At 41.9% G+C, this 15681-nt stretch overlaps 1 protein-coding gene across 1 annotated transcript; it reads left to right on the top strand.

The window, feature by feature from the left end:
- Window positions 1-408: 408 nt before the first annotated feature.
- rtbdn (retbindin) lies at window positions 409-8157 on the top strand. Its single transcript, XM_042086137.1, has 6 exons — window positions 409-582; window positions 1598-1774; window positions 2164-2260; window positions 2609-2737; window positions 3102-3198; window positions 6671-8157. The coding sequence occupies exons 2-6, from the start codon at window positions 1618-1620 to the stop codon at window positions 7040-7042; spliced, it is 852 nt and encodes a 283-aa protein (XP_041942071.1). The 5' UTR covers window positions 409-582; window positions 1598-1617; the 3' UTR covers window positions 7043-8157.
- The last annotated feature ends 7524 nt before the right edge of the window (window positions 8158-15681 follow it).

Raw genomic sequence — 15681 nt, 5'->3', positions numbered from 1 at the left:
CGCTAAACAAGAAAATGTTAATTTGAGTGATGGACAAACATATGCTGCTTGTGCCACATGCAAGACAACGTAAAAACAAATGAATAGCCTACTTTGCTTTCAGCGAAAATGAGCTATTTCAGTCAACTGTCTCACAGAAAAAATACCTGGTGAAAACATCAAATCTGACGTTTGTTTGTCCGCAACAATACCAGATCCTTTTAGTGTTTAATCACTTTTTGGACAACTGTACTCTGGCTTTAACCTAAAAAAACAAAGTACTTGGCTAGACAAAATAAGCTACTGAGCACTATCAAACTGTTTACAAGAAGTAGCCTATGATGTCGTGTTGTGAGGAGCAGAGCGCGAGAGAAAGGGAGGGGGCGCTAGAGCGGGTGATGCCCTTCAGTAAGCCACAAGCGAGACTGATCCGCGGCCCCCACATACGACAGAACTGACGGGGGTCCAGTGAAGAGAACAGGGCAGCGATCGAGAGAGAGAGAGAGAGAGCGGGAGAGACGCAGTCTGAATTACCTCAACTATCGCAGCAAATCGAGTGGATCGACAACATCGTCACGCGCCAGACGTCTTCTACCGTGAAAGGTGGGCATCCACGGGAGATTTGCTTAACATATATGTGTTTCTTGAAGAAGTAGCTTGTTTATTAAGCAGTGTCAAACCTAGGCGTCTGGTGAGAGATTGTGGGGCACACTAATCCTCATGTTGTTTAGTGTCCGCTCGTGTCTGGATCGGATTGTTTTCCCCATTTCTAGATTATAGCTGAGTGTTGTCTTGGTGATTTTGTATTAGGTCCACTTTAGGTTTTAGCTGGTCGATGAATGCAAACACCTGTTAAATTCGACACAAGGTTTAATCGATACACCTATTTACTGTAACATGGCGATACACTTTTAAACGTGTTAATTTTTACGTGTTTAAAAATTCTCGTAAGGTGTAGAAATGGACATGTTTCCTTTTCAAGCAAAATGTATTGGGTTTTACTGGCGTGTGTGCTGAGATTCAAAAATATAATCCTTCACACAGTGTGTATTTAACTTGTTGTTTTTAAACTATATTTTCTTGTTTGATACTGTTTTGAGGTCAGATGGCCAGTTCAATATTTTTTGCAGATTAGCCGACAGTGTTTTGTGCCTTGTTCCTACGAGCAGGCGTAATGATAAAAGGCAGTCCAGTCTTTCATGCTGATGGGTGAAGTAAGGTTTTGGCTCAGGAAGTATGGTCTAGGCTCATTTTGTTGAATGCATCTAGAAATAGCAAAAATAGCCTATTCTAATATTGCTCGCTCTCTCTCTCTCGCTCTCTGTGCGTGTGATAAGTTTCGGTATTCACTGCATTGTTTCGTCGTGAATGAGTTATTTGGCATTGCAGGTAAAGAACAGCACTAGGTACATTAGTTTATACTAATTGGTTTCCCCAATTGATGCTAATAGGATAAAGAGTCTAGCCCACACCACATCTCTCCAGGAACAGGTTTGATTTACCAGCTTAGCGCTGACCTGCATAGAGTAGGTTAGTTTAACAAACGTTGGGAGGACAGTTGTGTGGGCTATACTTCACATCCGCTGTCCGAGGTGCTGACATTAATCCTGCCTTGTAGGTGATCCAAAGAGAGGGGAGATGGGCGTGGCCACGAATACTCTAATCCTTGCGTGCTTTATGATCGCCTTGATTTCACGGGCCTGGTGTCAAGAAGGGGCGTGTCTGCCGGACGGAAGACATAAAAAAACGCCGAGTCCAGAGCCACACCTGAAGGAGTGTTCTCTCTACACAGAGAGTAAGTTTTAACTGTGACATGTCAAATGTGTCTATTAGCGAGATATCTTTGGTGACAGCCAATGTGAGCATTTCTATTCAGGAATTACATTAATATATGTTGTTGCTGGATTCATGTATATTGCATGTTTGTATTTCAAATATTGTACACCTACTCTTCCTTCTATTAATGCATGGGGGAGTTTTTTTGTGTCAATATGACAAGAGACTAGCAGTTAAACACCCAACATAGGCTGTCAGCAGCAAAGACATCTTTCAGAAACATATATCTAACTTTAAACCATGTACCCTACTACATATCCTGTATTTGAAACTGTAAAACTGCTGTGGATGACAAGTAGCCTAACACCATCTCCCCTTGTGATAATGAATCTCCATCCATCTCATCAGATGCGTGCTGCACAGAGGATGACATCCATGATCTCATGGCCCCTCCTGCCAGTTCGGAAAAAGCCCACTGGGACAAATGTGGAGCTCTCAGCCCCATGTAAGCCCCCCCCCCCCCCCCCCCCCATCTCTCTCTTCTCTCTCTCCTTCCTCTCTACCTCCTCTCTCTCTCTTCTCTCTTTCTCTCTCTTCTCTCTCTGTGAATACATCATGGTTAGCTCAGCTACACATTCCAATACACATAATGCAATCATGTGGGGCATAGTGCAATTGGATCACTTGCTGTTTCAGTGCCTTTGCCTGTGCCTATAACTTGTTCCCATACCCTTTTTTCTTTCTCTCTCTCTCTCTCTCTCTCTCTCTCTCTCTCTCTCTCTCTCTCTCTCTGTGTGTGTCTATCTCTCTCTCTCTCTCTCTCTTGTCATTTTAAAATGTGCCTGTCTTTCAGTTGCGAGAGTTTCCTGAAGCGAGTCATCTGCTTCTACCGCTGCTCTCCGGATGCTGCGCGTTGGCCACACCCCCAGCGTGGTTCCACCCTCAAGGCTGTGCCACTGTGTCACAGCTTCTGCAAAGGCTGGTGAGCCCACACGCACCACACGCACCACACACATCTCCCGCCCACAGCTCCAGGTCATAACCGACGACCTTCTGAGGCAGACGATGCACAGTCTAACCGCTGCAGGGGGAGGACTGTAATGAGTGTGGGTGGTTTACAAGTCACAAACATAATCTGCATAAATGAATTCAATCCAGAATAAGCCTTCTCCTCAAAGCCATTTTGTAGCTTCGAGTGGAGCTTTAAAGGCATTGGTAAGCAAAGACAAACTAGTGAAATCTTTAAGGCACAACACGTAAACAGTTTTTTGACAATCGAAGACAAGACCAGCCCATATTATCATTAAGTATGAAGCCATATACAACAAAAGTGATGTCTGTTTTAGGTATGACGCCTGCAGGATGGACCTGACCTGCGCCCGAGAATGGGCCAGTGACCCTCGAGGGCTCAACTGCACCGGGAGCTGTGTGCCCTACCAGCAGGTGAGTCTCTGGGTCGGGATCAGCTGCAAGGCAAACTAGGAAATATCCCGCCTTCAGAGGCAGAGCAGAGTGCTCACACACACACACACACACACACACACACACACACACACACACACACACACACACTCACTCACTCGCACACACATGGCCAGTAGATGTCACGACTGGCAAAGAGGAATAGAAGATGGACGATTATCAGGCTGAGAAGTCTGAAGAGGATGAGGAGCAGCAGAGAAGACAGAAGAAGAACAGGAGATGGAGGAGGAGGACGAGGGATTTGTTAGAGATTGTTAAAAAAATAATCGGAGGAGGTGAGATTTGAGGTGAGATGTAGGTGCGAAGGAACAAGGGAATGTTTGCAAGGATAAGAGGGAGTGAAACGTACACTTTGTGTGTGGGGAACTCAAGAGGAGATAGAAGGATTAAATATAGATTAGGGAGGGGTGAAGAGGCAAGAGGGGAGAGAGAAGGTTTGTGTGAGAGTCAGCTAGAGAGAGAAAGAGAGAGAGAGAGAGAGAGAAAGAGAGAGAGAGAGAATGTGTGAAGTAGTGTGTATGTAACAAAAAGGACGAACGAAAAGCTAGAGAACAGGGAAGAAGAGGGAGAAAAGGATAGAGGGACAGAAGATGAAGAGAGTGGAGTGAGAGACAGTGAAGCACGCTGGAGCAGACGAGACAGAGAGGAGGATCGGCTCCCGTATGCAAAGAGGCAGAGTGACCTAGGGCTGGTGCACAGCTGGGACCGCACGTGAGAGGCTGCCCGACACACACAGACACACACTGGCCCTGTCAGTTCAGATCACCATCCCTGACCACGGGGCCTGGTGTGGGTATGTGTGGGTGTATGTGTGTGGGTTCTGTGTCTGCAAACATGTTTGCATCTCTCTCTGTGTTTACTGCATGTGAGTCTTCTCTCTCTCTCTCTCACTCTGTGTATGTGTAATGAAAATAGAATTGTAAGAAGACAAAAATAGCATGCTTTGATAAGAGTCAGTTACATATTATGATCTATTGAGTTACAACAGGCGACGTTGGAAAGCATGAAATGGCAAACACATATTACCTTTAGTGCAAATTGGCTGCCATTGTTTTGAGACTCCAGGGTTTCAATTCGACTTGTTTTTCTAAAGCCTAGAATTGCGTGCTTAGTATTCCTGCTGCTAAGTAGATTTGTGGCATCGTGATCAAGCTAAATCATATATTTGAATTTGATGATTACATAATGTGCATAATTAAGCAGGCGTTCACACACACACCCCTACACACAAACAGACACAAACACAGACATACACACACATACACACAGTTCACATTAAACAAAAGCACATTAATGCTTTATCCCCATTGTCAGTAGCTTTGTTTGTAAAAGGAAAGTGATTAGGTGCTGTACACAGATCCAAAGCTGAAAAGCTGTAATTTTCCATCTACGGGGAGATGTGGGGAAGTCAACTGCACCTGTTTGCAGGCCTGTCTAATCAAGATGACAACATTGCTGTTTGCTAAGGGGGCGGCTGTTCACAGTACAGGCACACCAAAACAGAAATATAGACAGCAGGATGAAAGATCCTCACAGAAGCTAAGACAACCAGACAAGCACACTGACACAAATATGCGCCTGTGTATTTTAATATTGCTTGCACACACATTAGTTGAGACACAGCTAGCATGCATGAATGCCTCATACCTCCACTAAATATGCCATTAGTACAATTGCTATCATTATGACATACAAACAAGTTTGAGAAGGATACAAAATGTTTTTTTGACTTGCACAGAAACAGCCAAACCAAAACTCGTATAGCCCTATAATCGTCTCTTTTCATTTAGCATTGCCGGCTATTTTCCATGGCTTCATTGGCCCCTGTCCTTCTCACTTCAGTGGCCCTATCAGGTTCCGCAGGCATCTTACCATCACACTGTCACATGGACACCCACCACTCTCCACAGGCTCTGTTGCCGGGCCCCAAGGCATCTCCACGGCAACGTCGACATGGACAGACAGCTTGTCAACATGCATGAACCAGAGAGTTCCATGACTCTCTCTCTACTGTCTCTGTCGCTGTCTTTCTCACACACGTGCACACACTCTCAGACACATGCATGCACAGTCACAAACACACACACACACACACACACACACACACACACACACACACACACACACACACTATCGACTTTTCAGGACAGATAAATATATACATTCCCATTGTACAACGATAGCTGTGCACAAACGTAAACCTGCACGCAAACACAATTATCATTGTACAACCAAGATCTGCCACTGTAGAGCTTGTTGCCTGCTACAAACACTACTGAAGACCAATTAGTGCGAGGGCCTCCTTGTCCGGCGAGGCGAGGCCAGCCATGTGTCACTCACACACTCTGGACGTGTGAAATCAGGCGGCCTGCTGCACTTCACTCTGCTCGGTCGCACGAGGACATGGCTTATGTTGTCAGCAAGCCCCGATCTGTGGCAGAATGACAGTTTTGTCCTTCTTAGTCAGTCGATATATTCGCCAGGCGTATTTTTCTCCCCAGAATGTCCTGAGTGACTCACTCATAATCCCCTAAACAGACAGTGAGGGAGCGAGGGAGTGAAAGGGGAGAGAGGAGGAGGTAATGAGAAAGCATGAATGAAGGGAGAGAGAGAAAAAAGAGACAGAGACGTCCAAAAATGATGGGCTACAAGGGAAAGATGAAAAAAAGCACCTACATGTGTTAGTGAATCACTTCTGAAGTGTAATTCTGAGGATTTGCCTGGAAGGATGTTTGGGGGACAGTGGGCAGTTACAAAAAGTCGTTTATTTTGTAAAGATGGAGAAGATTGAGGTCAGTGTCTAAGCAGCTAGTCTGACAAATCTAATTGGAACGTTGCATCTTTTGAACAAAAATCAACATGGAGTAAGCATGTTATGGTATTGCAAAAAATGTCATATTCCCCTAAAATATGCCAGTCCAGTTTTGCATCTAAAGACTGGGTGGGTGCGCTGAGAAGTATCTGTGACTTTCTGTGAGCTTTTTAGTGGACTTATATCACTGTCAGAACAGCTCATCACAATGATTTATCAAGATATGTATCTGTTATTTTGTTTATGCACAGCACAGTGTATAAGCATGTGTGTGTGTTTGTTTGTGTGTGTGTGTGTGTGTGTGTGTGTGTGTGTGTTGACCAAAGGCAGGGACTTCTAACAAACCCAAATGCAGAGCTATTTGGTGCTCACCCCAGCTCTTTCCATGACTTTGGCACAATGCAGCTTTAATCCCACTTCCTGTTATGCAAATGAAAATGGTGCACAGTTACTATTAGTTCTGTGTTACTTTGGAAGCCAGTGATTTAGGCCTTATCCCTGGGAATATAGTCTCCACATGGATGTCTGAACCGCTATGATAACACTAACTGTGTTCTGAAGAGCCTGGGTGTTCTGTAGCCTATGCTTGATTCTCGTGTTCCCTTGATTCTCACGTTTCAGATGTACCAGCACGGGCGTGATCTGTGTGAGAGCCTGTGGGGCGACGCCTTCATGACGGTGGAGGACGAGGCCAGTAGCGATGGCGGTGGAGAGGAAGTTGGCCACACGTGCGGCTGCCTTAACCTCAACCCCTCCGACCGCGATGCCATCGCCGCCCTGCGCGCCCGCGAGGAGGACCCGGAGGAGCTGGACACCACCAAGATGGGCCTGCCCCAGTACCGCGCGCCCTGCTCGGCGCCGGCTGCGGTGCTGCCCCCGCAGTCCCGGAGGTCTGGCAGCAACGGCATCAACACCATTCTGCGCAAGCGCTCCGTGCCACTGGCCGAGAGCGACGTTGAGGGCAGCGGCAGCGGTTTTGAGGGCAGAGTGTGAGTGTAGAGCCTGACCATGTGTGTGTGTGTGTTTGTGTGTGTGTGTCAGCAGTCTCCTTCCTCTCTAACTAACCAAACCTCTCTCCGACTAGATATCCCCATATCATAATCCATGTCTGTCCATGTGAATCCATCCTGTACTTAATCCACCGATGTAAAGGCTCAGAGTCTCTCAGTAGAAGTCCTTCTCTTACTTTTTAAGACATCAGACTGCCACTAAATGAGGGATTTTGGCATTTTAGCTTCCACTCAAGCAAGTAAATAACAAGTGTTAGGTTTGCAAGATTTGCTCTGATATTACAGAATGCATCTTCCTCTAGTTATACAGAGAATTTACCAATTCTGTCGTATCGCATAGTCATGATTTTGTCTCACAGTGCATGAAATAATTTGGACCAGATTTTATTGTCATTTACAAGTTGCATAACTCCCTGGCATGGGGGTTGTCCCTTGGAGAGGGGGAAGCGAAGGTCGGTGCAGAATCCCGGACACACAGCCTGCCAGACCCCCCTACTTATAAACCTTTCTCTAGCTAGACAAATCCTCTCAATAGTCCAGACGAGGACAAACATGGTGTATTAGCTGGCACTTTGCATGACATCTTGATTTTCTGCTGATGTACATACTGTTGCTGAAGCTTTTCAGTTCCAACGGAGAAGACTGAAGGCACTTTGAAAGAATGTCAGGTTGTCAGGTCCATGGCCATCAATAGTGTAAGGCGGTGGTGTTCAGTTTTGTAAGCAGCCATAGACGTTTTTATTGAGCTAGAAAGGAATTTTCTTTTGAGTCTGTAGAAATGACAGCTGGTGAAGATAGCAGAGGAGACTGTATTAGTCTGAACTGTCAATGGTTTTATGTGTCAGACTTTGTCAGACTGTGTTTAGATCTGTTTAGATCTCTAGAATGGGCCGCTGTCATAGCTTATTGTTAACATCTAATTGAACTAGAATGTGGGGTACAGTTAAGGAGAACCTGTCTGTCTGAATACAACTGGAACCTGTTTGTCTGAATACAACTGGAACCTGTCTGTCTGAATACAACTAGCCAAGTGAAAATGTAATGGTAATGCTGTAATGTTTCCGTGATGTCCTCAATAAAGGCTCTATTTCTACATCCTCCTTTTGTTTGTTTCGATTCAAAAGGTCAGGTAAACCTCACTTGTCTCCTGAATAAAGGTCAATTATCCACAGGACATAGAGATGAGATGTAGGTCAGACCTGATTGCAGAGCCTAATTGCTTTTTTATGGTTTTACACAGGAAGATCTCATTGATTTTGCATGTTGTCTGATAAAGGAAAGGATGTTTAAGCCTGTCACACTATGCTGCTCACCTATAAACCGTAAATGGCTTTGGATACAACTGACAGCTAAATGAACAGATGAAAATGTCAAATAAAGTCTATATTCTTCAGAAATATAATGTCATTTTGAGAATACATTGTATTTCTAGCATTCCTGGTACAATAGTTGATATCCACATTTAGAGGAAATTGCATGGATATCATGATAAATCCCTGTCAGTATTTGAGATGTTATGGGGATGGTAATAACTTTGGAGCTATGCGATAATTCTCTGGATTTCCCTTTACTAAGTGGGACTGTTGTAGAATTTCTAGGAAATCAAAAATGATTGTCTGTGGAATTAACAGACCTAGTCATATAACAAATAGTCCTTGTAGCAAAAATGATAAAATTCGAACAGAAGGTAAACTCAGAACTTTGCCATACCAGAATGTAGTAAGTATAGCAAAAGTGCAGAGAATATCTGACACAAACAACAAGGCCAAATTATACATGACCTTTGACCAGGAGGAATTGTAATCTGCACAGCTTACATAACTCAGCCTTACTCCTTACCACACCGAAAACAAATGAAACCACTAAATCCAGTGACGGTCATCTTTAACCTACTGAGAATAAAAATGTATACCCTAATGCACTACAAGTACAATACTATGTTCATCATCTGTGTGAAACATCACGACACTGTCAATGTTACAAATCCCAGTTTTGCTTTCTTCAGACAGAAGAGAGAATTTGAGGAGGTGGAGGGATAAGGGCATGTAATCCTCCTTCTCCGCCCACCCCCCTTAGTCCGTTTCCTGCAGGCAGACATGTCTCCATCCTTCCCCACCCGTAAGCCTGTCAATCAAGCCTGACCTTTCATTGTCACAGGCAGAAGGCGATCAGCACAAGCATTTGGCTCTGAGTGACGGTGAATGAAAGAGCGTAAGCTACTGGGAATGAAAAACGGCAAATCGCTGTTGGATTTTGCAGTTCAACTTCTTATATTAAGAAATGCTTGAGCTGATTACCTCTCAGATAAATAGCAGTATTGTGAGAGAATGCCTTGGTATTTGCCAGGATTTACAGTTAATTCTTTTCTCATTTATTGGGGCCCTGCTTTGTTTGTGTATGGCTGTGTTGTTTGCCTCTATCTGCGCGTGTGTGTGTGTGTGCGCATGTGAAGTGCGGTGAGTTTGTTAGGGCACAGCATGATAGATATGCGTTATGAGAAAACGCATCTGTGTGTGGAAAATCTGGCCAAAATCAACGTCTGGCTAAATGACATTTACATAAACTATGGGTCAATCCAGACCACTTCCCATTTGGACTCCAATTTAGACCTTTCAATGGCATTCAAAGGGCACACAGATACTCACACAGAGACAGACAAACACCCACACACACACACACACACACACACATATGTATATGAGCATGCACAAACTTTAACTAATGTCTTTGTGCAACCATTGTTTTGCCTGCACTGCTTGAAGCCGTTGCTGATGCCGATGTATCCTCCACGCTGTCTGGTAACTCAGGAGAGGAGTCGTCCTATCACCTAGTGGCTTTGCATTACTGTAATGTCCCCCAGTGCAGGCGTGCAATGGGAACTGAAGGAGCTGCTTTGTATATACTCTTTTGATCCCGTGAGGGAAATTTGGTCTCTGCATTTATCCCAATCCGTGAATTAGTGAAACACACACAGCACACAGTGTACACAGAGTGAGGTGAAGCACACACTAATCCCGGCGCAGTGAGCTGCCTGCATCAACAGCGGCGCTCGGGGAGCAGTGAGGGGTTAGGCGCCTTGCTCAAGGGCACTTCAGCCATGCCTACTGGTCGGGGTTCGAACCTGCAACCCTCCGGTTACAGGTCCGAAGTGCTAACCAGTAGGCCACAGCTGCCCACATGGCTGCACTTGTGTGTGACAACATGACTGAACACACTGGCAAATAAAATGCTAAGACTATAAAGGCCATTCTGGAATCTGGAAAACACACTCACACACTTGCTCACTCACACACACACACACACACACACACGCACGCATGCACACACACACGCCCATACATACGTACGCACACACACACACACACACACACACACACACACACACACACACACACAGTGTCCAACTAGGTCCACAAAACTCTCAAATGATCACCAAGGTCATAAAAAACTTAAATTGGTGCATTAAACTTTTACCAAATTGTTTCAAAAGTGCAAAGCAATCATGTAAATGAAGGTTTTACAGGGTGTTGTTTACTCAATTCCAAGGAAATACACATCCATGCCAGATTAGCGATTGTATTTGTATTTTGTATTGTATTTTAGGGACACTGGTAATGGACTTCGATGGCCTCTTGGCCAGATGGGCCTGCAGAGCAAATCCCAAATTTGCAGAAAGTTCGTATGGGTATTCCGGCTATCTCTGACTCCATGTTGTGACATGTTTGACAAGGGAAAATACAGCAGGACATCTAGATATCAGTGAATTTTACCGTAATACCACACCAATACCACGCCTATGAATAGACTCTATATACAGGTATAGACACTTTCAATTTGTTCCTAAAGGATTTATGGTTGAAATGTTCGGAACCAATGCAGATCATTTGAAATGAATTGGACTTTAGCGTAATGTTCTATAAAAAGTCGACTTACGTAAAACTTGTCTTTTGTCCCCAAGTTGCCATTAGTTCAATATGTTTTTTTGTACCTCTGGAAATGTCTTAGGAACGCATGTTTGTTTCTGCAGTTGAAAGGGTCTATAGGCATATGAATATACATGCCCAACTGCCCCCTACCCCCCATCCAAAACACACACACACACACACACGCACACACCACACAGCAATATATTTTCTTTGGAAAAAGCAAAGTAATTTCATAGTAGTCAGTAATTTATGTCTTATAAAAGAGTTATATTGTATATATAAAAATCCATGTACATCTGATGGTATTTTGCTTCCTTTTTTCTTGTGACTTTCTCTGTTGTGTGGAAATAGACAGAAGAGCTTTGGGTTTTGAGCAGCAGCGTGTATGATGTATCCAAAATGTTATTACAACAAAAGTGTTTATAATGTGAGGTGAATATTTGTGTGTAATATTTGTGTTTATGATATTTGGAATGTTGTGTTTTCTGGAGATTTGAGGCATATTGCATTGTGTGTGAGCAATTGTGGTTTTTGTGAGTTTTGAAATAGACACAAAATGTGTGGAAAAAAACTGTAAACCTTCTCCCTCTCATACAGTGCAACACTGCCCTCTCCTGGTGCAAAACTACACTCTAAAAAGAGGTCTCCACCAAATAGGCAATACAGTACTTCGTCTAAATGTGCATTAGATCCATACTTACAAATAGCAACACAGAAGAGACATCTCTTATGTATAATGAATGATTGCTGATTGAAGACAGAGGTGTATCAGAGATTCAGACTTATGCAAGGAATCTATACCACCTGTGAAAAGATGTTTTCCTTTTGTTTAGCATGGGATAACCCCATGGGTGTGAGAAATGTGTGAACCCAATGAAAATGTGTGAACACATTCGCAAGAGATTACTTCTGCTGTGCAAAGAATGTAGTCATGAAGACCAAGTGGATTCCAGTTTACGTAAGCAGGTAAAAGCAATCGAGAAAAACTGTACTATACAGTAGGTCTATTTTGATGAAAAATGACAAGTTGTAGTTTAATGAAATTTGTTTTGCTAGGTGTTTACTGTATGTCTTACATGACAATGATGGTTACATCTTGGGAGGAATGAATAAATTATTTTTTTTATTCAGTACATTTAGTCTTTTCACAGTTTTTTCTGATACCAGAAAAATGAGAAAGTATTGGAACAGACATAGCAAAAATGCTCATTTTGAGAACTACATTTTGCATTTTGTTGTGTGTAATGATTGATTAAAGAATTATTTTTGAATTGGCAACAAGTTGTAGTGTTTGAAGGCAAGATTTGCTTTTGCTGTATGTTTTACAGTAAGTGTTTTGAGAGAGTAACAGTAGCCTGGTAAACCAGACCTTGGAATCTTTCAGATTAATTCAAATTGTGCTCTCGCGAGAACTCTGGATTTCCAGGGTAGAGTAACAGCATTTTGCAAGCAAAATGTGTCCTTTTGTCCAGAGTGCTTTTGTATATAGACACGGGTGTTAACTGTTTTGAGAACGTGATGTCAGAGTTGACACAGGTATCAAAACAATCGAGAAAAACTGTAAGAGTAATGCAACAGTTACTTATCATTTTGAGCAGTTGTATCAATTGATAGTTAGATCATTGTAAGGAAATGAATAGACGCTCATTTGAAATGTAATGTGTGAATTGCCTTTTGAAATAGTAGTACTTTGATGTTAAGTTGTGTCATATTGAACTGGTGATTTTTGTTGAATGAACAAATGATCTAAGTTTTATGTGTATTGTATCCAAACAATTGAGAAAAGGGTTAGAGTTTTGAAAAATTTTCATTTTGATCATTGGTTGTGAGTTTTGTGTCTAGAGTTGTGAAAAATGACATCAAGGTTCTGAAAAAAGTAATAAAGTGATTGTAAAAAACTGTAAGTAAATTACAGTTTTTTCTGAATGCTTAAACACATTTTTTGTAACTATGGCTTTTTTTGCAAAACTCTACACACAAATGGCAAAACCACTCACTGAGTTCGCAAAACTAAAAGCACAAACACTGCTTTGCACTCAGTTTGCAATTTTGTAACACACACTTTGCACAACTGTAGGCACAATGGCTATTATTTACACTATTTTGCCAACTCTCTGGCACACTTTCTCATGTGAAAACTGTTTTAGATAATTAGTTCACTTTGCAATCAGCCTAAGCACTATAAATAAGCCACAGGTAATGTACAATGGGTACAATGGAGTGAGCAGGAAGAGTGAGAAGAGAAAAAAACAGACAAAAAAACAGTCTACATGTGGGGATATTGTCATGTCAGGCCTGGATACGTCATTCCAGAATATATTTTTCCCGGTGCCTTGGACTAGGACATTGCATGTGATGTAGACAGAATTTTGAGAGAGACGACCCGATGTAGACTGATTTGTTTTGTCTCAGTGAAATGCAATTTTGTGTTTTGACTTGGAAAAACACACTTGTGTTTGTTTTGATGTGTGTAAATAAACACTAATACTTGAAGTTGGGATCCCTGTATGTTTACAGAACTATGACAAAAGTATGACCTCAAACTGACATAGTCTACCTTGTGCACAGAGAAAGCAAAAGCCAGATGTGTTTTTTATTCATACCATCAGTGTGTTGTTGGCACATTGTGTGCTTACTATTGTGATGGCTTGTGTTTACTGTTAGATACGAAAACACCATTTTTACGAAGGTGTGAAGAGTTAAGCAAGGTGTGTTAGCTTTTGCAAGAGAACTACAATGTTTTGCTGATTGGGTGAGAGGTTTTGCCATTTGTGTGTAGAGTTTTGCAAAAAAAGCCATAGTTACAAAAAATGTGCTTAAGCAATCAGAAAAAACTGTAAGAGTGGTTGGAAGTGAACACTGCACCTAGTTTAGTTGTAGAGTTTGATTGCTGCAATAACATATGTAAAGGATAAGAGTAGCAGGCTTACAGTTTTTTTCAAATGCTTACACACTAAATCTTTGCTTGTCACACAATTTTCTAAACATGTCTTCCAAACATCATAACCCCACACCAAATCTGCAAAACCATACACTAATTCTCAGTGTTTGACTCAGTTTTCAATTGACTAAAACACATTTTGCAAAACACAACACACAATTTTCTACCTAACACACAAAATTCTAACAGGAAGTAACTTGATTTCGTTCTTCAAACACAACCCATCAAAATGGCACACTAAATCACCAGTGCTTCACTCTTTCTCTTCACATGTGCAAACACTCTTTACTTTACTGAACACCATCCAATCATTGCCTTAGTATAGGTCTATGAATAGATATACTCTCTATATAGGTATGGACCCTTTCAATCTGCTCCTAGAGGATTTCCGGTTGAAATATTCAGAACCAACGCAGATACTTTGAAAATAGAGAAAATACAGTAATCGGACTTTAGCTTACAGTAATGTTCTACAAAAAGTTGACTTTATTAAAATTTGTCTTTTTACTCTATTTTTGTTTGTCACCATGTTACAGTACCATTAGCTCAATACATTTTTTTGTGCCTCCAGAAAATGGAACGCTTACTGTAGAATTGTTTGTTTCTGCAGTTGAAAGGGTCTATAGGCCTATGAATACATACTGTACACGACCCCCCCCACCCCCCACCCCCCCCCCCCCCCACACACACACACACACACTTGTCTTTAGAAAAAAACAAAATCAGTGTTTTCAAAACTCCATCCACATCTGGTGGTCAGTGTATTCTTCTTTGCTTTTTTTTCTTGTTTGCTGTAAAATATTGTATTCACAACAGCAAATGTTTCAATATCGCTTGCATTTTTACTGTGTATTTCAACTTCTCTTTGTTGATACCGTAACTTTCACTCTTGTATGGAAATACATATAGAAAGCCTAAGACAGAAGAGCTTTAGGTTTTGAGCAACAGTGTGTACATGATGTATCCAAAATGTCATATTATGACAAAAGTGTTTGTAATGTGAAGCGAATGTTTGCTTTAAACATGTGTTTTTGACATTTTGAATGTTGTGTGTCATTTTGCTGGAGATTTGGGGCATTTTGCATTTTGTGTGAGCAGTTGTGGGTTTTGTGTGTGGAGTTTTGAAAAATAGACACAGAGTTTTGAAAACGTGTGTAAACAATTGTAAAAAACTGTAAAATGCCACACTAAATCACCAGTGCTTCACTCTCTCTCTTCACATGTGTAAACACTCATTACTTTACTGAACACCATCAAATCATTGCCTTAGTATAGGCCTATGAGTAGACATACTGTACTCTCTATGTAGGTATGGATTGAAATCCAATACGGTTGAAATGTTCAGAACCAATGCAGATATTTTGAAAGGAATAAGCAAAGTAATTTGATAGTAGTCAGTCATTTCCGTCTTAGGCAAGATCAGCTTTTTCAGAACTCCATGTACATCTGGTGGTCATTGTATTTTGCTTTGCTTTGTTCTTGTTGCTGTAAAATACTGTATTTGCAACAGCAAATTATTTGCGAAAAATCACTATTTTTGGTTTCAATAATTCTGTGTATTTCAACTTCTCTCTGTACCGTAACTTTCACTATTGTATGGAAATACATAAAGCCTATGAAAGACAGAAGAGCGTTAGGTTTTGAGCAACAGTGTGTATATGATGTATCCAAAATGTCATATTATGACAAAAGTGTTTATAATGTGAGGCGAATGTTTGATTTAAACATGTGTTTTTGACATTTTGAATGTAGTGT

This window comes from Alosa sapidissima, chromosome 3 (assembly GCF_018492685.1).
Source record: "Alosa sapidissima isolate fAloSap1 chromosome 3, fAloSap1.pri, whole genome shotgun sequence".
NCBI lineage: Eukaryota > Metazoa > Chordata > Actinopteri > Clupeiformes > Clupeidae > Alosa > Alosa sapidissima.
Note: the sequence above shows the minus strand (reverse complement) of the source record. Positions and strands in the feature narration are given on the sequence as shown.